This window comes from Dipodomys merriami, unplaced genomic scaffold (genome assembly GCF_024711535.1).
Source record: "Dipodomys merriami isolate MVZ:Mamm:240054 unplaced genomic scaffold, mDipMer1.0.p SCAF_1, whole genome shotgun sequence".
Lineage (NCBI taxonomy): Eukaryota > Metazoa > Chordata > Mammalia > Rodentia > Heteromyidae > Dipodomys > Dipodomys merriami.
The window spans coordinates 88,361,373-88,387,979 of record NW_027202270.1 but is presented as its reverse complement, the minus strand read 5'-3'; the positions used below and the strand labels follow the sequence as shown (position 1 = coordinate 88,387,979).

General features: G+C 38.5%; 1 protein-coding gene across 2 annotated transcripts; it reads right to left on the bottom strand.

The window, feature by feature from the left end:
* Positions 1-1,288: 1,288 nt before the first annotated feature.
* On the bottom strand, positions 1,289-8,953 carry LOC138840063 (olfactory receptor 11H12-like). 2 transcript variants are annotated; one of them, XM_070039863.1, is made up of 2 exons: positions 8,914-8,953; positions 1,289-2,193 (listed from the first exon to the last, which is right to left on the bottom strand). In XM_070039863.1, exons 1-2 carry the CDS (start codon positions 8,951-8,953, stop codon positions 1,289-1,291), a joined length of 945 nt encoding a protein of 314 aa, XP_069895964.1. The 2 variants fall into 2 exon arrangements, with proteins under 2 accessions (XP_069895964.1, XP_069895877.1); XM_070039776.1 differs by lacking the exon at positions 8,914-8,953 and having other exon boundaries at positions 1,289-2,236.
* Between the last annotated feature and the right edge of the window lie 17,654 nt (positions 8,954-26,607).

Genomic DNA, 26,607 nt, shown 5'->3' with positions numbered 1-26,607 from the left:
ATGTTAGAGTGTGTTAGAGTATGGAAAGGTTTTCTTCCATACATGCACATAATGTGCTGTGAATTAATCCTCTCTATAATTTTTTTCATAGTTTCAGCAGTGAATAATAATGATATGTTATTTTAAATATTTTTTCAGTTTACTTTCAAGTACACTATTTCTGTTGGCAATTTTAAGATGCATATTGACCAAAACTAAATGTATTACCTAAAACTTTTATTTAGAAGGCTATTATCTAAAAGCTAATTGGCTGACCCATCAGTGTTTTTCTTTGCCCCATCAGGTTTTGTTGGGGCATTGTATTTAGATAAAAATATAAGGTGTACACTATATTGCACCTCTGAATATTTTGACAGATGTTGCTGTACATAAAATTAGAAGTTGCCCTTTAGAGACTTAGAGAGAGAGATAAAGAACAGACACAATTGTTTTTCTTTGTGGGGTTACAGTGATTGATCCTAGTGCTTTCTGCATGCTAGGCAAGTGCTCTACCACTTGAACTATGCCTCCAGCTTTTTAGTTTATATTTTGAAAGAAACTTGCTAACTTTCCTTGTGTGAGCTCACATTCCTCCCTCCTGATTCTGCATTGAGAGGAGCTGGAATTACAATTATGTACCACCAGGAAGTGGCGCTGTGACTCAAGCGGTAGAGTGCTTGCCTTGAGCTAAAGAGCAGAGGGACAGTGCCCAGTCCCAGAGTTCAAGCCCCACTACCGGACCCAAAAAACAAAAACAAAAACAAAAAACAATTATGTACCACCATATCCTGAAACAACATACATCTAAGTGTCATTAGGCTAGAATATAATTATCACCTGAGCAACTTGGTAAATTGCTTCAAAGTGCTTATTCATTAGAAATAATCATATAATAAGGCTACATGTAATAAGAGAAATCAGAATGCATACATTTTCTTCCATTTATTAGTCATGATTTATCAAACAATCCAGATGACAGATACAATTTTATTTATTCCATAACTATAAACTTAAATTATCAAATAGAACATAGTAATTTTTATTATAGTTGAATCATGTAAAAACTATTCATTTAATTTTGCACATTTCTGGGTTAAAACAGTCTAAATTCCAGATAAACCATACACTTTCATCCATCTATACAAGTTGGCTAATTAACTATATAAAGGATCCTATAGAAGTTTAATTCATAGGCCAAAAATAGTTAGTCACTAGACTCAGTAGACTATCATATTAGATAACTATATAATTCAGATTGCATTTCACTGTATTATAACAGTCTAATCATAGAGAAACCATTTTTTATACTTTAGATTATATTGAGACTCCCTAGAACTTTTCTCAGGGCTACCTTTATCTCCTTATTCCGAAGACTGTAGATGATGGGATTAAAAAGTGGGGTCACCATAGCATAGAACAAAGTTGCAACTTTCTGCATTCTTACAGAGTGTTGGAGTTTTGGGCTCACATACATGACCATCAGAGAACCATAGAACAGTGACACCACAGTCAGATGGGACCCACATGTGGAGAAGGCTTTACGTCTCCCAGTGGCTGAAGGCATCTGCAACACAGCTATTAGAACAAGAGTATAGGACCCAAGAATGAAGAAGAAGTTACCAAAGATAACTAATGAGCTGAGGGTGTAGCAAAGCAGTTGAGTTCTTGGGGCAGAGGCACACATTAATGAAAAAAGTGGCCCTGGATCACACACTATGTGGTCAATAATATTTGGGCCACAGAAGGGCATCTGAGAGATGAGAGCAATAGGGATTAAGAACCACAGGAATCCACAAACCCAGCAGATAATGACCAGTTTGGCACAGCAATTCCTAGTCATGATATTTAGGTAATGCAAGGGGTGGCAGATAGCCAGGTATCGATCAAAGGCCATGACAGTTAAAAGGAAGCATTCTGATGTTCCCAGTGAGAAAAAGAAATAAAACTGGAGGAAGCACCCAGCAAAGGAGATGTTTTTATTCTCTGAAAGGAAGTTCACCAACATCTTGGGGACTGTAGAAGAGACATACCAGATCTCTAGAAAGGAGAAATTCCCCAGGAACATGTACATGGGGGTGTGGAGTCGCTGATCACATAATAGGGCACAAACAATAGCCCCATTTCCTGTTATAGTGAGGGTGTATGTTGTAGTGAAGAGGGAGAAGAGGAGGACCTGAACCTCCCACGGGTAAGAGAAACCTTGGAGCATAAATTCTCTTGCAAATGCAAAGTTGGAATCGGGTACAGAGGCATTCATTGGATCTTAACTTGCAAGGTCAAGAGACATACATACCATTACCAGCTCAGACCAATTTAAAATGTGTTACTCTAAGAATGAAGAGTAGCCAGGAGGTGGTGGCTCATACTCAGGCTCATACTCCCAGCTACTCAGGAGGCTGAAATCTGATATTGCAGTCGAAACCAGCCTGAGCAGACAAATCCAAAAGTCTCTATCTCCAATTAACCAGCAAAATTCTGGAAGTGGTGGTGACTCAAGCTCCAGGCTTAAGTGAGAATATAAGGCCTTGAGTTCAAGACCAAGTACTGAGGGAGAGAGAAAGAGAGACGGGGGAGAGAGAGAGAAAGAGAGACGGGGGAGAGAGAGAGAAAGAGAGACGGGGAGAGAGAGAGAGAGAGAGAGAGAGAGAGAGAGAGAGAGAGAGAGAGAGAGAGAGAGAGAGGTGGAGAAGGGGAGAGAGGGGGAGAGGGGAAATGAACAATAGATAGTCATGGGATTATTTTTCAAAAGAATTCTAAATTAGATAGCACATTTTATTGGTTAATGGCTATATGCTGTAATTATATAGTAGACAGCTTTCTACACAGTAATAAACTTTTGCTTGATTTTAAATCTTTCCTTTGCTCTTTGATCAATAGAATTAAATACAGCTAAGCTCATTTTGTAAGATATTATTTTGAGGCAGGATGATCTACAATAGTTTCTGGTTAGTATTTAATACAAAATTTTACTTGATGTATTTTCCTCACTCCAAACCCTACTTATTGTGCCATAGACTCAGTAAAGAGTTAAAAGTATTTCATGATATTTCAGTTAGAAATTTTACTTAATATTATTTAAAAATACAAGGCAAATTAGATGTAAATTAGTAATAATCACTTAAAGTGATTACTGCTTCTGAATTTATATTGTTGTTACTATTAACCTGAGCATTAAAAAATCAATTGTATAATGTTACTTACCAACACTAACTTTTTAATATTGTAGTTGCAATGTCTTCTGTAAGAAACAGAGGCTTTAGATATTTTCTTTATCTTTCATTTTGATTTCTAAAGTTGATATTTTTTGTACTAATATAGCCAATATCATATTGATTTAGTTATTAGTGCAGAAGTTTGTGAAAGAAGGCATAGGCATGGAACCTTGTGTTTGAGGCTTTTCAATAAAAATTTTCTTATATGTCTATATAAAATAAAAAATATATTACATGACTGGAGTTAAATACTTTCTTTTGTCATAGGCAAATTTCTTTCATTATAAATTTTATAAACCATTTCAGGGATCTGAGTTAATACATTTAAAAAATATGTAGGCATATGACTCTTGAAAGTCAGGAAGGCTTGTTTGTATTTTGGGCAGAAACACAAAAAATTTAAAATAATTTTTTTCCAACCTTGTTTCTATACCAGTACTGCAGTATGAACAGGTAAAAAGTATGCTTGTGCTTCTTTGGTAATGTATAGCTCTTTCAAAAATGCTCTGCACAAGAAACCTTAACAATCTAATTTAAGAATTTATGAAATAAAAGATCACCATAGAAGTCTTGATTTTTAGCAAAAGATCTTTACCTAAAGGATGAAGCTTCTGTAGTTTTGACATACCAATCTCTAAATGGCTTGTTTTATAAAAACTGGCCCGCACCCATACAAAAATTAAGGATAAGCTTTTTTTACCTGTCATTCTCCTGAGATATGGTCTCTATTGAATTAGGAACATACTTCTCAAGCCAACTTATCTCTAAAAAGTTAATGATTACATATTCTCAAAGGAACTAGCAAAGTAGGGTCAACTTCTCCAATGTGCCATTCCTCACAAAGAACTTGCCTATTTTGAATATGGAGTCTAAAATCTTCTACATGGAACAATCTGAGGAACTAGAACATAATGTGTCATAAAATGTTCCTACATGACATTGAGGAACATTTCAAATATCAGTGTGAGTATGTTGAAGGATGAGAGCTCAGTGAGGAAAAAATACTGAGGTGTAGACATTCTCAGATACTGAGTACAGTTCTATAAAATTAGAAAGTCAGCATAGAAAAATCCTTTATATACAAAAGTAAAAGAAACATCAACCTTGAAGTTACCCAACAAAAAAACTTGTGCTTCCTAATGAATAGAAGAATAGTATCTGCTTTCATTTATTAGTGTTTCTTCCATGGCTTTTTGGGGGCCAGTTTAGCATGACTAGACTTCTTAGTGATGACTAGATATTACCAATTGATATGTACCTTAGGAACACTAGTCCCCGTAAAAGACTGCTAAAACGACCAAAAATTCCTTACATTGATGGGATAAGGAGGAAAAAAGTTCTATTTTAGTTCCTAAGAACTCCTAAAATATAGCTATGATCTTTTTATCTGTTTGTTCAAAAAAACTATCTGTGATTTCATGACTAAAAATAAGAGAAAAATTACCAAATTTCACATAGATTAACTTCAAACTATTTTTCTTTTTACTTTCTATTGTTTTTTTATTTTTCTTACTTTTCATTTGAGGTAGTACCATTTTATACTTTTGATTTGTATTCCCCTGATATTAAAGACATTGAGTATCTTTTAAAAAACTGTTGCCCACTTGTATATCTTCTTTTGAGAAATGTCTATTTATATGATTTGTCCATTTTAAAAACGGGTTATTGGATATTTTTATGCTGAGTTTTTAAAAAATTCCTTATATATTTTGGAAATTAATTCTTTGTCAGATATATGGCATGCAATCATCTCTCCCAATATGAATCTCCCTTTTCATTCCAACAGTTATTTCCTTTCTATGCAGAACCTATGTAGTTTTATGTAGTTAATTTGAAATGACAAGAGGAAGACAAGAGGAAGCCTCCAATAATGGGTCCCAGAAATAGCTCCCCAATAATGGTGGGGGAGTTGAGGTCCTCTTAAATTCATTTTCTCACTAGGCCAGAGGAATTTTCTGTCTGTTGAGCTATGTTGACTTGTGAGAGATGTAGTATATCAGATAAAACCATTACTCTCTCCCTGGAAACTTTAGCTTTCTCAGTTTGGTACTGAAAGCGGTATCTCAGCCTCACAGGTTCTGGAACCCTGAGGGTAGTTATTAGTACCCTCAGTTTCTGGCAGGTGGGGTGGGGAGTAGAATCAGTAAACATCTACTCTGCTGTCTTGCTAATGATATTCCTATCTTGAACTTTTATACTAAAATTGATTCACTTACCATCATTATTGTATTAGAACATTGTAATTTTGATAATACAATGAATCTCTGGCTAATTTTATTTTTTATATTTTTCATTATTGTTATTTAAGGTAGGAAATTTCCCTTTAGTATTACTTATAAGGTATTTAAGGTGGTGATAAAACTCTCTCATAGCTTTTGATGCTTTCTCTTTATTTTTAGAGGATGTTTGTGCTGCATGTGGTAGTGTGTGTGTGTGTGTGTGTGTGTGTGTGTGTGTGCTGGGACTAGGATTTGAACTAAGGACTTTACTCTCTTGCTTAGCTTTTTTGTTCTAGACTAGTGTTTTTTCACCTGAACCACACCTCTACTTTAGCTTTTATTGATTAGAGATACATGTCTCTTCAATTTGTCTTCCCTGGTTGGTTTCAGACCACAATCCTCATATCTCAGCCTCCTGAGTAAATAGGGTTACAGATATGAGCCACTGGCACCTGGCAAATAATCGACATTTTATATTATTTTCTTTTCTGCAGTGCTAGAGCTTGAACTCATATCTCATGCTCTTGCTTGGCCTTTTCTGCTCAAAGCTGACACTCTATCACTTGAACTACATCTCCAGTTCCTGGATGTAGTATTCTCAAGTAACAGATTTTTCTTTTTTTCTTTTTTCTTTTGTGGTCATAATGAGTTTATTAGATGAATAAATGAATGGATGAATGAATTAGAGGCAGCAAGGAATGAACTTAGTTTATTTTAGTAGAAAAATATGTAAACGTGGGCAAGTCACAGAAATAAAGTAAAACAAAATAATAACAAAAAGACATAAGTTGGGGATGGGAAGGGGCTCAGTGGTAGAGTGCTTGCCTTGCATGCATGAGGTACTGGGTTCGATTCCTTAGCACCACATAAGAAGAAAAAGCTGGAAGTGGCTCCGTGGTCTACTGGTAGAGCACTAGCCTTCAACTGAAGAGCTGTGGGACAGAGCCCAAGCCTAGACTTCAGCCTCCATGACCAAAAAAAAAAAAAAAAAAAAAAAAAAGAAAGAAAGAAAGACGTAAGTCCAGCACTTTAATTTATCCTCCTACTTCTGAATGGCACCTACCTTTCCCCTGGAAAAAATATTAGTCATATAATACTTCCCTTACATGGGAAAATTTGGTTTTCTTTTGCTGATTTAAAATTATCTTTAGCTCTGGGCACCAGTGGCTCAAAATGCCTACAATCCTAGCTACTCAGGAGGTTAAGATCTGAGGATCACGGTTCAAAGCCAGCCCAGGCAGGAAAGTCCGAGAGATTCTTATCTCCAATAAACCACTAGAAAACTGGAAGCAGCACTGTGGCTCAAGTCACAGGACAAGAAGAGCGCTCACTTTGAGCTGAAAAGCGTAGGGACAGCACCCAAGCTCAGAGTTCAAGTCCCACAACTGACCCCTCAGAAATTACCTTTAACTTATTTTTTATTCTTAACATAATTTTATTATTACATTGCCTTTATTAAAGTGCATCCCAAGGAAAATGAAGATTGAGAAAATTTCAGGGAAATGAGTACATATTTCTCCTGCCTTAAAATGATTCTTTTCAGACTTAGCAAGGAAGACAACTCTGCTTCATACATAACAGTGAGATTTCATTGCCAGGCATGGGGTTCACATATATAATTCCAGTACTAGGGATGCTGAAGCAGGGTCACAAGGTGGAGGCCATTCTGGTTTACATAGCGAGACATCTCAAAAAGTTAAAGCAAGAGAAAACAATATAATATAAAGATTTTATTTTAATATACACCTCATTTACATAAAGACTCTTTTAGATCTCAGGCTTACCACAGACAGGGAAGGTAATAAACACAGAATAAAAGGTATTTGAACAAGGTATTTTCAGGAATAGATTGACATGAAGTTGAATTCTCTCCCTATCAGAAGCAGGAGAAGAAGTAGAGCTGTAGCTCAAGTGGCAGAGCGGCAGGCGAGAAGAAAAGCTAAAGTCAGAGCATGAGTTCCCTCCTGAGTTCAAGCCCAAGTACTCAAGCAGCAGAACAGATTATGTGGGGGAAAGCATAGAGAGGAAAAAGAGGAGGAGGGAAAGGAGCAGAAAGGAAGAATTTTTTTTTTCTGGTATAGGGCCTTGAGCACAGGTCTTCACACACACTGCACTAGCTTATGGCTGGTGCTTTACTACTTGAGTTTCATCTTCATTTCAGCTTTTTGCTGATTAATTAGAGATTAACTGGTATGTTCTTCTGCACAGGTTGTGTTTGAACCATGATTTTCCAGGTCTCATGCCTTGTGAGAAGCTAGGATTACAGGCGTGAGTTACCAACCCTGCTTAAGAAAACTAAGGAGGAAATTTTGTATCAAACATTAGTTATTTCTTTTTTTTGTCCAGTCATGGGGCCTGAACTCTGGGCCTGAGTGCTGTCCCTCAGCTCTTCAGCTCAAGGCTAGTGCTCTACCTCTTGAGCCACAGTGCCACTTCTGGCTTTTTTCTTTTTGCTTATGTGGTGCTGCGGAATCGAACCGAGGGCCTCAGGAATGCAAGGTAAGCGCTCTACCACCTTTGCAGACCCTAAACATTAGTTATTTCTTATGAATTAAATGACCATGATACGTTTCTTCTGTTCTGGCTGAGTTTTTAAAATTATTTTATCATTATATTTTTTATAATGCCTTGATTAAAGTAATTATTATTTTTCAAATTTTTTATCATGATTAAGTGGTTACAAAATTCCCCAAATTTCACAGTATTGTGGGATAGTGACGCTTAGTTAAAGTCACAAACACATTCAAACTTTCATAGAACAAATTGTCTATCATGGTCTATAACATTTATGAGTTCTATGAGCTTTGAAATACAGTTATTTCTTCCACATTGGGCGATATGTACATTTCTTTTGTTTTGCATAGCATCAGCTCTTCCCTCTTTCCCACTTGTTCCCTCCCTCCCATCACTGCCATTGAGTTGCTTAGTTCATTTTGATCAATGTCCAGTGCAGGTGATGGGGCCTGCTGTTGTATGTTTTTCCCTGATTCCCTCTAGTTCTGTGTCATCCTACTGGTTTCCCTCCGGTGTGCACATATATGCCATATATGTGATCAGCAGCATGGGGTTATTTAGTAGTGATTTGACCAGATGAGTCGAAGTCCTTTGTTTCTTAAGTCTTGTTAATTTTGTCATATCACCTTACATTTTGGATTTGACATCCACTTATAAGGGAGACCATGTGCTTTTTGTCTCTTTGTGCTTGGTTTACTTCACTCAACATGATTTCTTCTAGCTCCATCCGTTTCCCTGCAAATGCCATTATTTTGTCTTTTGTAATGACTGCATAATATTCCATTGTGAAATAGATACCACAATTTTTGGATCCATTCATCTGTGGTGGGACATCTGGGTTGTTTCCATATCCTGGCTATTGTGAACAGCGCTGCAATAAACATGGAGGTGCATGTGTCCTTGTATACTGGTTCCTGTTGTTCAGGATAGATTCCTAGAAGTGATATGACTGGGTCATAAGGGAGGTCAATATTTAGCTTTCTGAGGACCCTTCAGACTGCTTTCCAAAGTGGTTGTATAAGTGTACATTCCCACCAGCAGTGTAATAGGTTTCCCCTTTCTCTGCATCTCCTCCAGCATTTGTCGTTGACTGACTTTAGGATGTGGGCCATTCTGACTGGGGTAAGCTGGTATCTCAGGGTTGTCTTTATTTGCATTTCCTTCACAACCAGGGATGGTGAACATTTCCTCATTTGTTTCTTTGTGAATTTTGTCTCTTCTTCTGAGAAGTCTCTCTTTGTTCCCTTGCCCATTTAGTAATTAGTTTGTTAGGTTTGGGAGCGATTCGTTTCTTGAATTCCCTGTATATACTGGATATTAACCCCTTGTCTGATATATTGCTGGTAAATATTTTTTCCCATTTAGTTGGGTGTCTTTCTAGCTTGGTTGCTATAGCTTTAGCTGTGCAGAAACTTTTTAAAGTAGTCCCATTTGTCAAATATCTCTCCAATTTGTTGTGACCCTGTGACTCTGTTCAGGAAATTCTTGCCTGTGCCTATAAGTTCAAGTGTCTCTCCTATTCTATGCTGCAGTAGTTTCAGAGATTCAGGTCTGATGTTAATGTCTTTAATCCATTTTGAGTTGATGTTGGTGCATGGTGATAGGCTGGGGTCCACTTTTAGTCTTCTGCATGTGGCCTCCCCATTTTCTCAGCACCAGTAGTTGAAGAGGCTGTTTTCTTCCACTGTATTTCTTTGGTTCCTTTGTCAAATATCAGCCGACTGTAGGCATGTGGTTTTATTTCTGGATCTTCTATTCTGTTCCATTGGTCTTCGGGTCTGTTTTTGTGCCAGTACCATGCTGTCTTTGTTATCATGACTCTATAGTAGAGTTTGAAGTCCAGCATCAAGATCCCTCCCATGTTGTCTTTTTTGCCTAGAATGGTTTTGGCTATTCTAGGCCTTTTGTTGCTCCATATGAATTTTTGGATGGTTTTCTGTATTTCAGAAATGTATGTCATTGGGATTTTAGTAGGAATTGCATTGAATTTGTATATTAATGTTGGCAGTATTGCCATTTTCACTATATTAAGTCTGCCTATCAAAGAGCATGGAAGGTCTTTCCATTTCCTGGTTTCTTCTTTAATTTCTTTCTTTAAGTTTTTATAGTTTTAGTTAAATAGTTCTTTGACATCTTTGGTTAGGTTAATTCCTAAAAAGTTAATTTTTGGGGGGTTATTGTGAATGGGGTTGCTTCCTTTATTTCGCTCTCTGCTTGTACATTGTCAGTGTACAGGAAGGCGACTGATTTTTGTGGGTTGGTTTTATATCCTGCTACTTTGCTGAAGTGATTTATAATTTTCAAGAGTTTGGGGATGGAGTTTTTGGGATCATGAAGGTATAGTATCATGTCATCTGCAAAAAGGGATAGTTTAACTTCTTCTTTCCCTGTGTGGATCCTTTTAATGTCCTTTTCTTGCTTTATTGCCCTGGCTAAAGGTTCCAGGACTATATTGAAGAGGAGTGGAGACAGTAGGCATCCTTGCCTTGTTCCTGATTTTAGGAGAATTGTTTGTAGTTTTTCCCCATTAAGTATAATATTGGCTATGTTTCTGTCGTATATGGCTTTTAATTTGTGTTAAGAAATGTTCCTTCTATTCTTATTTTCTCCAGGGCTTTTAACATGAATAAATGTATTTTATCAAAAGCCTTTTTTGCATCAGTGGAGATAATCATGTGATTCTTGACCTTGGCTCTGTTGATGTGTTGGATTACATTTGTTGATTTACATATGTTAAACCATCCCTGCATGTCTAGGATGAAGACTATCTGGTCGTAGTGTATGATTTTTTTTATGTGTTTGTGGATTCTGTTAGCTAGAATTTTGTTAAGGTTCTTTGCATCTGTGTTCATCAAGGAGAATTGTCCTAATTCTCTTTTTTTTGGGTCTTTGCCTGGTTTGAGAATGAGTGTGATATTGGCATCGTAGAATGAGTTTGGGATAGCTCCCTCTCTGCTTCTCTGAAGAGTTTGAGGAGTATGGGTTTTAGTTCTTTTTTAAAGGTCTTATAGAATTCTGTTGTGAATCCTTCTGGTCCTGGGCTTTTCCTTGTTGGAAGACTTCTGATTGCTTCCTGTATCTCGTTGTACGATATTGGCTTATTTGATTTACTTCTGTGCTCAGTTTGGGCAACTTGTATTTCTCTAAAAATGCATCCATTGTTAAATCCAAAATGTTAGGTGATACGACAAAATTAACAGGACTTAAGAAAGGAAGGATTCTACTCCATCTGGTCGAATCACTACTAAATAACCCCCATACTATTGATCACATGTATATATATATATATGTGCACACCAGAGGGAAACCAGGAGGATGACACAGAACTAGAGGGAATCAGGGAAAAACATACAACAGCAGGCCCCATCACCTGCACTGGACATTGATCAAAATGAACTAAGCAACTCAATGGCAGTGATGGGAGGGAGGGAACAAGTGGGAAAGAGGGAACAGGTGATGTTATGCAAAACAAAAGAAATACACATATTACCCAATGTGGAAGAAATAACTGCATTTCAAAGCTCATAGAACTCATAAATGTTATAGACCATGATAGACAATTTGTTCTATGAAAGTTTGAATGTGTTTGTGACTTTAACTAAGCATCAATATCCCACAATACTGTGAAATTTGGGAAATTATGTAACCACTTAATCACAATAAAAAATTTGAAAAAATCTAACCAATGGCAAAAAAGATAACAGCAACAAATGGAAAGAAATCCTAATGACTCAATATTTGTATTTGCTGATAATAACTATGTTAATAAGATACCTATCAAAATGCATTTCATTATTTAAAAATAATCTTGTCATCTTTAAGTAGTTGTAAAAATTAGTTGTCATTAAACACAGCAGTTTATGAAAAAATGCATCCATTTCTGCTGGGTTTTCTTTCTTTAGAGAGTATAACTTTTGAAAATAGTTCTTTATAATTGTTTGGATATCTTGGGTTTTGTTGTGATTTTTCCCGTGGCGTGCCTGATCTTGTTAATTTGGGTTTCCTCTCTTCTTTTCTTAATTAATCTTGCCAAAGGTCTATCAATTTTCTTTATTTTTTCAAAGAAGTACCTTTTCTAATATTAATTTTATTTATAATTTTCCTATTCTCTACTCATTAATTTCTGCTCTTAATTTGACTATCTGGCTCTGTCTGCTAACTTTAGGTTCTATTTTTTCATGTTTTTCCAGCTGTTTTAATTGCAAGATGAGATTATTTACTTGGTCTACATCTATTTTTATTTATTTTATTTTATTTTATTAGTGAACATACTGTACAGAGGGGTTACAATTACATGGGCAGAATAATGCGTACATTTCTTACCAAGCATTGCAGCCTCCTCCTTTGTTTATCCTTCACATCTCTTCCCAGCATCACCGATCGCCCCCCCAGTCCCAATCCTTCTCGCCCCCCCAACCAAAGACAGTGTAAAGCTCGTTATGGACATGACAACTTGTACTTCTCTTTGTTGTAACAGGTCCACCTGTATCCTTAAACGACTTGTTTTTCCCCATCTCCTCCACAAGTTATACTGACATCAAATATAGTGAAAGCAGGGGTTATACTATGGGGGAGGGACATACAAAGCATCAAAGAAATAATCTTATAAATGCGTTAGAACCACATGCATGAAAGAAAAAAAACATGAAAATACATATCTAAGGGTTCATTTTCCTAACATCACATTATCTGACCTTTTCCGCTTGACTCCTATATATATTAGATATTGCAAATAAGGGAAACCTTGGGGCCTATGTTTCTTTGGGCCTGGCTTATTTCGCTTAATATAATTTTTTCCAAGTTTTTCCATTTCCTAACAAATGGGGCAATGTCATTCTTTCTGATGGAGGCATAGAATTCCATTGTGTATATATACCACATTTTCTTGATCCATTCATCTACTGAGGGGCATCTAGGTTGGTTCCAGATCTTGGCTATGGTGATTAATGCTGCAATAAACATAGTTGTGCTGGTAGCTTTAGTGTGGTCTTGTTTGTAAACATTTGAGTAAATGCCCAAAAGTGGGATTGCTGGATCATAGGGGAGTTCTATGTGAAGTCTTTTGAGGAACCTCCATAGTGCTTTCCAAAGTGGTTGAGCAAGTTCACATTCCCACCAACAATGAAGTAAGGTTCCCTTCTGTCTACATCCCCTCCAGCATCTGTTGTTGTTAGAGTTCTTGATTTTTTTTAATTTAATTTTATTTTATTTGTGAACATACTGTACAGAGGAGTTACAATTACATGGACAGGATAATGCGTACATTTCTTACCAAGCATTGCAGCCTCCTCCTTTGTTTACCCTTCACATCCCTTCCCAGCCTCCCCCTCCCCCCCAGTCCCAATCCTTCTCCTTCCCCCCCCTTCCCCCCCCCGCACCGACGTTGTGAAGCTCGGTTTGGACATGACAACTTGTACTTCTCGTTGTTGCAACAGGTCCACCTGTATCCTTAAACAACTGGTTTATCCCCATCTCCTCCTCAAGTTATACTGACATCAAATATAGTGAAAGCAGGGGTTATACTGTGGGGGAGGGACATACAAAGCAACAAAGAGATAATCTTATAAACGCGTTAGAAACACATGCATGAAAGAAAAAAAACATTAAAATACACATCTAAGGGTTCATTTTCCTGACATCACATTATCTGACCTTTTCTGCTTGACTCATACATATACTAGATATTACAAATAGGGGAAACCATGGGACCTATGTTTCTTTGGGCCTGGCTTACTTCACTTAATATAATTTTTTCCAAGTTTTTTCCATTTCCTAACAAATGGGGCAATGTCATTCTTTCTGATGGAGGCATAGAATTCCATTGTGTATAAATACCACATTTTCTTGATCCATTCGTCTACTGAGGGGCATCTGGGTTGGTTCCATGTCTTAGCTATGGTGATTAATGCTGCAATAAACATAGTTGTGCTGGTAGCTTTAGTGTGGTCTTGTTTGTAAACATTTGAGTAAATGACCAAAAGTGGGATTGCTGGGTCATAGGGGAGTTCTATGTGAAGTCTTTTGAGGAAACTCCATAGTGCTTTCCAAAGTGGTTGAACAAGTTTACATTCCCACCAACAATGAAGTAAGGTTCCCTTCTGTCCACATCCCCTCCAGCATCTGTTGTTGTTAGAGTTCTTGATTTTTGCCGTTCTAACTGGGGTGAGGTGATATCTCAATGTTGTTTTGATTAGCATTTCTTTTATGGCTAGGGATGTTGAACATTTCTTCATGTGTCTATTGGCCATCCTTCTTTCTTCTTCAGAGAAGTTTCTCTTTAAGTCTTTCGCCCACTTATTTATTGGGCAGTTGTTTCTTTGAGGATTTGTTGTTGGGTGGTTTAAATTTTTGGGTTCCAAGTATATTTTAGATATGAGACCCTTGTCCATTGTATGGTTAGTAAAGATCTTTTCCCAATCCGTGGGCTTTCTATTGATCTTGCTAGCTATGTCATTTGCCATGCAGAAGTTCTGCAACTTCATGCGATCCCATTTGTCCAACCTTTCTTTGATTTGTTGTGTTTCTGGGTCTCTATTCAGAAAATTTCGGCCTGAGCCAAGGAGACCTAGGGTTTCTCCTATTCCATCCTGTAATGTTTTCAGAGTGTCTGCTTTGACTTCAAGGTCTTTGATCCATTTGGAGTTGATTCTGGTGAAGGGTGATATATAAGGATCTAGCTTTAGTTTTCTACAAGTAGTTAACCAATTTTGCCAGCACCATTTACTGAAGAGGCTGTCTTTCTTCCATTCTATTGTTTTAGCTCCCTTATCGAAGGTTAGATGGCTATAGGTCTGTAGGTTCATTTCTGGGTTTTCAATTCTATTCCATTGGTCCTGAGGTCTGTTCTTATGCCAATACCAAGCTGTTTTGATTACTATGACGTTATAGTAGAGTTTGAAATTTGGTATTGATATTCCTCCAGCAGTGTTCTTTCCATTGAGGAGCGTTTTTGCTATTCGGGGTCTTTTATTGTTCCATATGAATTTTTGGATTGCTTCTTCTATTTCCTTGAAGAATGAGCTTGTAATTTTGATAGGCATCGCGTTGAATTTGTAGATAGCCTTGGGAAGTATTGCCATTTTCACGATGTTAATCTTTCCAGTCCAGGAGCATGGGAGGTTTTGCCATTTTTTAAGTTCTGTGTTGATTTCCTTTTTCAAGATTTTAAAGTTTTCATCATAGAGGTCCTTCACTTCTTTGGTTAAGTTAATTCCTAGGTATTTTATTTTTTTTGTGGGGCTATTACAAATGGAGTTGCTTTCCTAATTTCAGTCACACTTTTCTCATTGTTGGCATATAAAAAGGCCATTGATTTTTGGGGGTTAATTTTATAACCTGCTACTTTGCCAAAGTTTTGAATCAGCTTGAGTAATTTGGGAGTGGAGTCTATGGGATTCTTTAAATACAAGATCATGTCATCTGCAAAGAGGGAGAGTTTTATTTCTTCTTTCCCTATTTGGATCCCCTTTATGTCTGCATCTTGTCTTATTCCTGTAGCTAGGCATTCTAATACTAAATTGAATAGAAGTGGAGATAGTGGACATCCTTGTATTGTTCCTGAGTTAAGAGGAAATGGCTTTAGTTTTTCACCATTGAGTATAATGCTGGCTGTAGGTTTGTCATATACAGCCTTTATTGTATTGAGGAATGTTCCATGGATTCCTAATTTTTCCAAAACCTTCATCATAAAGGGGTGTTGGATCTTGTCGAATGCTTTTTTCTACTACTATTGAGATAACCAAGTGGTTCTTATTCTTGCTCATGTTGATGTGATGAATAATATTAATTGATTTGTGTATATTAAACCAGCTTTGCATCCCTGAAAGGAATCCTGTTTGATAATGGTGTATGACTTTTTGGATGAATTGTTGAAGTTGGTTGGTCAATATTTTGTTGAGAAGTTTTACATCAATGTTCATCAAAGAAATGGGTCTATAGTTCTCTTTCTTTGATGAGTCCCTGCCCGGTTTTGGGATGAGGTTTATGATGGCTTCATAGAATGTGTTCGGTAGTGAACTTTCTCTTTCAATTTCATTGAAGAGTTGGAGGAGTATTGGTGTGAGCTCTGCTTTGAAGGCCTTGTAAAATTCTGCTGTAAAACCATCTGGTCCTGGACTTTTCTTAGCTGGGAGGTCTCTTATTGCTGTTTCTATTTCAGTGCTTGATATGGGCCTGTTATAGTTTAACTCATCTTGGTTTAGTTTTGGCATGTCAATATTTGCTAGGAAAAAGTCCATTTCTGTCAAGTTCTCAAATATATTAGCATAAAGTTTTGAGAAGTATTCCCTTATAATGTTTTGAATCTTGGTTGTTTCCATGGTGATGTTTCCATTCTCATCTCTGAGTTTATTTATTTGGGCGTGTTCTTTTTCTGATAAGATTTGCTAAGGGTCTGTCAATTTTGTTAAGTTTTCCGAAGAACCAACTCTTTGTGTTGTTGAATCTTTCTATAGTTTTTTTGGATTCTAATTCATTTATTTCTGATTTAATTTTAATCATTTCTTTCCATCTACTGGATTGGGGTTTATCTTGCTGCTCTTTTTCAAGGAAGTTTAGATGTGTCATTAGATTGTTGGTTTCAGATCTCTCCAATTTGTTGATTTAGGAGCTCAGAGCTATAAACTTTCCTCTGAGTACTGCTTTTGCTGTGTCCCAGAGGAGCTGGAAATTTGTGTGTTCATTTTTGTTGAATAGCATGAAAATTTTAATTTCATTTCTAATCTCTTCCATGACCCACTCGTGATTCAGGAGTATGTTGTTCAGCCTCCATGCGATACCAGACTTTCTTAGGTGTCTTTTGGTGTTGAGTTCTAATTTTATTCCCTTGTGGTCAGAGAGAATGCAAGGTATAACTTCAATGTTTCTGAATTTGGACAAATTTGCTTTGTGGCCTAAAATGTGGTCTATTTTAGAAAATGTTCCATGTGCTGCTGAGAAAAACATGTATTCTGATGCTGCTGGGTGAAATGTTCGGTAGATACCTGTTAAATCTAGTTGATCTATGCAGCTGTTTAGATCTGTGGTTTCTCTGTTGAGTTTTTGCCGAGTTGATCTATCTAGTGGGGAGAGAGGTGTGTTAAAATCCCCAACAATTAATGTCTTTGGAGTTATATGGGATTTGAGGGAAAGAAGTGTTTCTTGGATAAATTTGGGTGCTCCATTGTTTGGCGAGTATGTATTTAGAATTGTAATATCCTCCTGAGAGAGAGATCCCTTTATTAGTATGTAGCGACCTTCTTTATCTCTTCTCATGAGTTTTAATTTGAAGTCTATTTTATCTGATATTAGGATTGCAACTCCCGCCTGTTTATGGGGGCCGTTTGCTTGGTAGATTTTGTTCCAACCTTTAACTTTGAAAATGTCTTTCTTTTTACGGGCAAGATGTGACTCCTGCAGGCAGCAGATAGAAGGGTCTTGTTTTTTAATCCAAATAGACAGTCTATGTCGCTTATTGGAGAGTTCAGTCCATTAACATTAAGAGATAGGACTGAGAGGCATTTGGGAGTTCCTGCCATGTTATCGACCTTCTTGGGGGTTGCGAAAACTGGGTTCTTCCTATGGTTCTTGGATTCTGTTTGGGTGCAGTTTCTTGGCCTTTATTGTGGTCTTGTTGGTTTTCTATGTGTAGGACATCTTTAAGAATCTTTTGTAGGGCTGGTTTGGTGGAGATGTATTGTTTCAATTTTTCTTTGCTATGGAAGGTTTTTATTTGGCCTTCAGTTATGAAGGAGAGTTTAGCTGGGTACAGTATTCTTGGTTGATAGTTGTTTATTTTTAGGGCATGGCATACATCGTTCCAGGCTCTTCTTGCTTTGATTGTCTCTGCTGAGAAATCTGAGGTAATTCTAATTGATTTTCCTTTATAGGTGATTAACCTTTTCTCCTTGACAGCTTTAAGGATCTTTTCCTTGGTCTGAGTTGATCCTGTGTGGATTATAATGTGATGATGGGATGTCCTATTCTGGTCTGGTCTGTTTGGAGTTCTAAAAGCTTCTTGTATCTGAATAGGCCTACCTTTTTGCATTTTTTGGGAAGTTCTTTGCTAGGATCATGTTAAACAAATTTCCTCAGCCATTGACTTCTGTTTCTTGGTGCTCCTCTGCACCCATTATCCTTAGATTAGGCCTTCTGATGGTGTCTTCCAAGTGTTGGATAGATCTATCATATTTCTTGGACTTGTCTTGGACTTTTGTATGTTCTTTCTCTAAAATATCTAGGCTGTCTTCAATCCCTGAGATTCGATCTTCTGCATGGTCTAACCTGCTGTCAAGACTCTCTACTTTGTTTTTTTTTTAATCTTTTCCTTCTAATTGGTCAGCTTTGATGGCTTCAAGTTCTTTGTTGAAGCTTTGTTTTAGATCTTGTATGAGCTTCTTTACTTCCTTAATTTGATGTTCAGTGTTTATTCTCAGATCACTTAGTTGATTGGTTATGGTTTCCTTGGACTCCCATTCCTTCTGTTGCATTCCCTTTGTGGTCTCCCTGACTTCCTTCAGCTCTTTGTTAATGGATTCCATGAATGCCTTTAGTGATCTTTGTGTATTCTCTTCGTGCTCTCTCAATTACTGTATTACTCTTTGATAAGCTTCCTCCCATTCATGGGATTCTTGTAGTTCTCTTTGAGTGTTCTCAGCCTGTTCACGCCATTCCTGTCTTTCTCTCTGAGTATTCTGAAGCTGCTCATGCAAATCCTGTATCCGCTTTTGAGTAGCTTCCTTATGCCTATGATATTCCTGTATAAACTTTTGGAATGCCTCCTGTGTCTCCCTATCACGCTCATACAGAGACCTTTGTATGCTTTCAATCTTTTGATTTATCATGTTTGCCAGCAGTGTTTGTAGAGCTATTTGGGAATTCTCTGGATTATTCATTATCTGTTCTGTCCCCTGATTATGGGGATTGGGAATTGCGATACCCGGATTTGCCATTTTTCTTGTGTTTTTCCGGCTTACTCTGCCCATTTGAGATGAAAATAGCACCAGTTTTGTGCTAGAACACTATCTTAAGGCAAGCATCAACCCAAGTCTGAATTAGCACATTGAATAGTCTACAGATACAATCTAGTTCAACAGATACATCTATTCACCATCAAACAACTATACATTAATGGGCTACGAACTGCAAAGAAGAATTTGGAAGACCAGAAATTATTAGGGTTAGGGAGAGATGTGGGTAAAAAAATAGGAATAGATTGATGTGGGGAGGCTCTGGAGGAGTTAACTAAGTCTTAATCTCAAAGCAGGATATAGGTTGGGTAGGATGAAAGTAGAGAGAGAGAGAAAAAAGAAAAAAAAGAAAGTGAGCGGGAAAAGAAAAGAGACCAGAAAAAAATAGAAAGGTAGCAATTTATACAATTATGTAGAAGCGATAACAATCTATTTAGATAAGAACGTGAATTTATTGAGAGAGGGGGAGGGATATAAAGGATATGTGAAAAACTTAAAAATAAAAATGCTTAAAATATTATATAGGTATAAAGAGGTAGTACTGCTATTAAGGAATGTAAGTCTTAGAGGTTTTGACCTGTGTAATAAATTTGTGGATTAAGTGTGTACACAATGGGGGATAGGGTCTAATAGTCAACTACAGGTTTATCTGAGGGTGTGCAGGACAAGAATTAAGTCACATAAAGAAGAACGAAAGAGAGGAGAAGGTGAAAAGGATAAGAAAGGAAGAAGAAAGAGATGAGAAGTTCAGTAGAGCGAAACAAAAAACAAAAAGATAATTTAAAAAAGAGAGAATAAAAAGCAAAAGAAGACCAAAAAAGAAAGCAAAAACGCACACTCCCATATCCCCAAAATAAAAATTATAAGAGGAAAAGAAACTTTCTGGAAAACATTTTTTTTAATCAAAAAAGGCAATGATTAAAGATTGAAAAAAGTTTTAGAAAAGAAAAAATATTTTTTATATAAGGTACCAAAAATAAAAACTAAAAAAAAAAAAAAAGAAGACAAGAAGAGAAAAAAGAAAAAAAAAACAAAGAAACAAACAAACAAAAAAAAACAAAAAACAAAAAAACCCAAAAATTTCTTTGATTTTTTTTTTGGGGGGGAGGAGTGGGAAAAGTCCTGTATCTCCCTTGTGTCCGTAACCAGCCTCTTGTTGGAGTCTCTGGTCTGCTTGTGGTCCTGTGGCTTGGTTGTTTTCTTAAGTCAGTTTGTTCGAACAGGTAGTAAAATGCTCTGCTTTACCCAGGATTTGGCGATCCTCTTCCCAGGCTAGTTCATTGGGAGACAGATCTGCTTTGAGTATCACAAAAGAGGGGGATGCAGTGATGAGGCTAGGTTCTGGTAGCTTTTCCGGGGCTGGTTTGTGAAAACCTCACAGAGCCCAGCCTGGAGCCATTCTCAAGGTTTCTGTTTACTGATTTTCAATTGCTTGTCGAGGCTGCTAGAGGGAGGGGCAGCCTCTGGCTCTGATTACCCAGTGAAGAAACCCACTCCTTGGGCTGGCGCCCGAGCTGGGTAACTTTTCCCTGGGTGGAGCTGAGTCTGGCAGGTCACGCCGCCGTTAAGTTCTTGTGACCTGCTAAATGACTCATTTTATTCCAAGGCCTGAGTTGGAGCTAGCAGCTCCACCGAGCTTTGTCGGTATCCAAGATGGAGATCACCGGTGCTGGGGGGTGGAGGGGTGGCCTTCCTTCCTCTGCTCCCTGAGAAGGAGTGAGGACGTCAGGCTTCTACTCACGCCGAGTCTTGGTTCCTGGGTCGTCTCTGGTCTGCAAACTGCAGGATGAAGATGTCTGCTCCTTGTCGGTTCTTGCTGGTGTTGAGTAGAATCCGCTCGCCTGCTGCATCTGGATCCTTCCTCCTGGACTCTCTGTTGCTCAGGTATGGCGGCTGTGCTCGCCCGCCACCGCCACAGGTGCTGCCGCGGCGGCAGCTGCTGGCAAGGGCTCAGAAGTGTCTCCTTGCCTGGGTTTCCTTCTCTGGCCAAACTCTCTGTCCTGTGATGACTCACTTGTTGTAATTCTTTGACTTAGGACTGTTCACTGGAACTCTAAAACTGCTTTCTATGCGAGAGCTTATTTAGACTCCAGCTTCTCCTCCGCCATCTTCCTGGACTCCTGTCTCTATTTTTTGATGTGGGCACTGAGTGTGATAAATTTACCCCTCAGGACTGATTTTGCAATGTCCCACAAGTTTCTTTGTTATGTGTCTTCGTTTTCTTTGAATTGTAGGCTTTTAAATTTCTTCTCTAATTTCTTCTGTTACCCAGGTGTTGCTTAAAAGTGTGCTGTTCAATTTCCATGTATTGAGTAATTTCTGCCATATGCTTTGTTATTGAGAACTAGCTTGATTCTACTGTGGTTGGATAGGATATAGGGGCTTATGTCAGTCTCGTAGTATTTGCTTAAGTTCCTTGCATGAACTATGATATGGTCTATTTTGGAGAAAGTTCCATGAGCTGCTGAGAAGAATGTGTACTGGGTTGTTTTAGGGTGAAATACTTGGTAGGTCCGCTTGAAGGATGGCCTCACTTAATTTGATAGCTTCTTTGCCAATTTTCTGGTTGGTAGACCTGTCCTTTGGTGAGAGTGGGGTTTTAAAGTCTCCTAGTATTATCATATTGGGATCTGTTTTATTCTGTTTTATTCTGTAAATTTGAGAATATTCACTTAACGTATTTGGATGCTCCAATGTTTGGGGAGTATAAATTGATAATAGTAATATCCTCCTCTTGGATTGTTCTCTATATTAATATGTAGTGTCCTTCCTTGTCTTTTTTTAAAATTGATTTTAATGAAAAGTTTATTTTGTCAGATATCAGGATAGCTACTCCTGCTTTCTTACTGGAGGCATTTGATTGGTAGATCCTTTTCTGATCCTTCACTCTGAGAGTTTGTTTGTATGCTTGGCTGAGAGGTGGGTCTCCTGAAGGCAACAGACGGATGGGTCATGTTTCTAATCCAATTTGCAGTTCTTTTTCTTTTGATTGGTGAATTAAGTCCATTAATATTTAAGGATATTATAGAGATATGCATTGTGGTCCCTGTCATTCCATGTTTTCCTAAGTTTTTCTTCTTTCCTTTCTTCCTATGCTTACTAAGTTAGACTTCTATTAATACCTGTCTGATGCTGGTCCCCATTCCTGGTTGCTTTCTTCAGGTTGTATTCCCCTTCTTAGTATTCTTTGTAATGCTGACTTATTGTTTATGAATTCATTTAGTTTTTATTTTCTATTAAAAATTTCATTTCTCCATCGAATGTGAATGCTAGCTTTGCCGGGTATATCAGTCTGGGCTGGCAGTTACTGGTTCTCAGGGCTCAGATGGTATTTTCACAGGCCTTTCTTGCATTCAGTGTCTGTGTGGAAAGATCTGCAGTGATTCTGTTTTCCCATTGTAGTATAGCTCCTTCTTCATTTCATTTTTCTGCATGCAAGATTGTTTCCTTATTATTCAGATCTATCAGTTTTACTATAATGTGTCTAGAAGTGTTCCTCCTGGGATCCTGCTTGATAAGTGTTCTTTATGCTTTTGTTATGTTGATAAGATGTTCTTTTTTTTAAGATGGGGTAAATTTTCATTGATAATCTTGAATAGGTGTTGCATTCCCTTGCTTTGATATTCTTCACCTTCATCCACTCCAGTTATACGAAGGTTAAATTTCTTGGCCCTATCCGCTTGCTCTTGTATTTCCCTTTGGCATATCTGTGATTTTTTGGTCCAGTTGGTGTATTCTGTCTTCTTTATCTGACACTCTACATTCCATTTCATTCACTCTGTTAGCTATGGCTTCCATTGTGGTTTGCATGGAGGAAATGGACTCATTTATGGATTCGATGTTAGTTCTCAAAGTACTAATCTCACCTCTTAGTGAGGTCTGTACTGCCTCTATTTTTGCGTGCACCTCCTGTTTGAGACCCTGCATCTCTTTCAATAGTTCGTTCCTATGTTTTTTAAACTTCTAGTTTATTTCTCACTTTAAGTCTTGAGTCATTGCCTCCAGCATCTCTTGGATGTAGGTTTTGTCTTCCATTCCTGCTTTGCTCCCACTTGGGCTCTCCCCTGGGTTGCTGCTGGATTTTGGGGGTAGCTTGCTATCCTGGATGTTGATAAACCTTGTAATTTTTCTCTATGATTTTTGCATGGGGATTCAGGGATTAATGGAGACTAATCTGAATTTTGTTTTGGTCTATAGGTGTCTGTCTTTGCTTGGTTGCTGTTTCTGGGCTGGCAGAGTCTGTACCTGGTCTTGGTTCTGTTGGGGGCTGACCTCCAGATGCTGGTCTGACTCACGTAGGGCTCTCGGCTCTCTGCTGTATGTCACTGGCAGTTTCTCTGTTAGAAGGACTGAGCAGCCTAGACTGCTCCTGTTTACTCCTACAGGTGCTCTTGGCGAGATCGAATGTGCTGGATGATCTCTCCCAGATGCTGGAGTCTGCTATGGGCTCCTGATGTATTTTTTTTTGGGGGGGACATTTGTGGGTCTGAACTCTCCTCAGCAATTCACCTCAAGGCTGGCACCCTACCATTTGAGCCACAGCGCCACTTCTGGCCCTTTCTGCTTATGTGGTGCTGAAAAATCAGATCCAGGGCCTCATGCACACAAGGCAAGCACTCTACCGCTAAGCCACCTTACCAGTCTGAACTCCTGACTATTATCATGTGCTGGCGGCCTGAGTTGTCCAATTCCCAGCCTGGGATATATGGGTCAGGTTCTGGTGGGGTTTGGGCTTCTGTTTCTTTTGCTTTGGACACCCAGGTCTTTTGCTGTCACAAACATGATTCCTAGGGGCTGCAGTTCCCTGTTTTCCCCACTCTGCTGAGGTGTATGCTCAGCTTTTGACTTCATTTCGGAGGAGTTGGTTGTGTTGCTCAGGCACCAGATCCCCAGGCCTGGTCATAGCTCCTGTTCCCTAGCCCCGGGCATGCCAGTTGGACCTGTGCTGCTGTGTATCCTGCCTATGTTATGCAGCCTGGAGTACACAGTTCAAGTTTCTTCCACTGTTGGTTGTTGTGACCCAGGGGCACTGTTTCTGGTTTGGATGTTTAAGCTCTTTTCCAGGGGGGCTCTTTAATCTAGCTTGGCTGGGTAGCTGTGCTCCATGGTGAAGCTCTCGAACAGTTCCCAGTTAATCCAGGTGTTGTGGTAGGTGTCTGGGTCAAGGTGTATGGGGTTCCCAACAGCTCTGGTCTCCTTTGAGAGATACACTGTCCCCTGCGGGGTACTCACCCTGGAGCTAGTTGTTGTTTCTGTGTGATGTAGGTCACTGGTTGCTGCTGCAATCAGAGTTCAGTTGAGATGCTTGTGGGCTGTGTTGGGCGGTGGTGGCTCTGTGTGCTTCTCTGTCTCTGCCTCTGTTGATGCTGTTTGGGTCAGCACCACGGGATGGGCCTCCATCCTCTAGCCTCAGGCCAAGGGGTGATAGAGGGGTCTCTTAGTGCTGGGGTTTGTCTTTGTTTGTGCTCTCCAGATCAGCACCAGTACCTTGCAAGTCTTCTGATCTGGTGTTCTGTGGGCGATCTGTGTAGTTCTGGGCTTCCCGCCATGAGGCCGTGTGGCTTTTGAGGAATGGAGTCCCTCTGCTCAGAGAATGAGGGATGGGGTGGGATCTTTGTGCAGGCTCCTGGCTCGGAGGTTTCTCTGTTCACCTCAATCAGTGGGTCCAACACTGGTACTTCAGGCGACTTCTGCATGAGTGATCTGCAGACGACCCCCTGTGTCCAGTAATTATTATTATTATTTTTTAATGCTCTATGGTCCTTTTTGTGTCTATGTTTTTGTGTGTGCCAGTCCTTGGCTTAAACTCAGGGTCTAATCACTGTTCCTGATATTTTATGTTCAAGGCTAGCACTTTACCATTTCTTACTTTTTTGGTGGTTAATTAGATAAGACTATTACAACTACCCCTGGCAGGGCTGGCTTCAAACTGTTTCTCATTATCTTCACCTCATTTGTAGCTAGGATAACAGGCATTAGCCACTGGTGCCTGGCCTTATTTTTTTTAATTTTAATTGACATCAATTAGTTGTACAAGAGTGTTTAATATTAACAATTCCAATGCTTCTCAATTATAATCACTCCTGTACTAGTCTCTTCTCCCTCCTTTCCAATCTGTTCTCATCAAGTTGCCTTATTCCATTTTCATACATGTTCCTCTTTGTCTGTATTCACCATCATTCCCCTTTCTCATTTGTCAGTTCCTCTCCTCCTAATACCTATACACCAGACAAAAACTACTTAATCTTCCTATTTACTCAGGACTTCACACTCAGTGGGTTTGCTTACAGCTGGTGCTCTAACACTTGAGCCACATCTGCAGCCTGACCTTTTTAATAGCTAATGGAGATAGTTTGGGGGATTTGTTTGCTTGGGTTGGTTTCAAACTGCAATCCTCAGATCTCAGCCTCCTCAGTAGCTAGTATTAGAGGTATGAGCCACTGATACCCAGTATATTATTCTTTTGTTGTTGTTAAAGTATATGCTAATTGTTCAAAGGGGTTCATAATGATATCTCTCACACAGGCACATATGGTACTTTAGTAACATTGTATGTGTGTGTGTGTGTGTGTGTGTATGTGTGTGTGTGTGTGTGTATGTGTGTGTGTGTGCATGCATGCAGGTCATGGGGTTTGAACTCAGAGCCTAGATGCTGACCCTGAGCTTGTTAGTTGAAGGCTGCAGTCTACTACTTGATCCACAGCTCCATTTCCTGCTTTTTGGTGGTTAATTGGAGATGAGTTTTATGGACTTTCCTGCTTGGGCTGGCTTTGAACTGTGATCTTTAGAGCTCAGCCTCTGGAGTAGCTAGGATTACAAATGTGAAACACTAACTCCCAACTGTGACAATCCTTTAGTAATTATCTGAGGAAACTTGTGTTTTCCTTAAAAACAATATAATTCCTGTTTTGTCATACAGTAGTGCATGTGTTATGGATCTGTTCTGCTCTTTGTTAAATATGACTGTATAGTGTTTTAAGTACAGAATTATCATTGTAGCTAGAGGCATGGCTCAGTAGAAGGTAGAGTGCATGCTAAGGTTCTGAAAGGTTTCATTCCAAACCAGAGTTTGCACTGAGAATGTATTTCCTTTGGATGAAAGCATGAATTATAATAATGTTCACTCTCCAAACTTCCTGATAACCAAATTTATCAGCTGATCTGAACAGCTCTGTGAAGGAAGTCCTTCTTGCATCATGACTTTAAATAAGGTAAATGCAAGTGTCTTTGAAGCACAAGTGATGGAGTGGGATTAGAATTCAAGTAGTCTGCTTATTAAAACTGAAGCAGAATGCTTGCTAACTACAAATAATTTATTATGACCATCAATGAGTCATTTAAGGACTCTCCATGGTACATGTTTTTGACTATTCTGACCAACCCTTAATTTAAACTTCAACTTCTTTTGAAGGGGATCCATTTCTTGCTTTAGAATGCTAATTTATAGATGTTTTCTAAAGCCATAACTACTGGCTTGGTCTGACTGCAATTACATTTTGAGATTTAGCCTCTCCTCTATGTGATTCTCTGTGTGAATAGCATGAGGGTTGCCACTTATTGTAGCCAAACACATCTAGATAAGTGGCCAGCCTCATATTATTCACATGGAGAATTCTCCAGAGTTCTAATGGAATTAAATACTCTTCTGTCACAGCTAGCTTCTCCTCAGGACGATGTGATGTTACTGAAGTTTGAATTTAGGATCTCATGCTTGCTATGCAAACACTATACCAATTG

Excerpts from the sequence above, each read along its gene's own strand:
- LOC138840063 (XM_070039776.1), bottom strand. The coding sequence starts at position 2,236 with ATGAATGCCTCTGTACCCGATTCCAACTTTGCATTTGCAAGAGAATTT.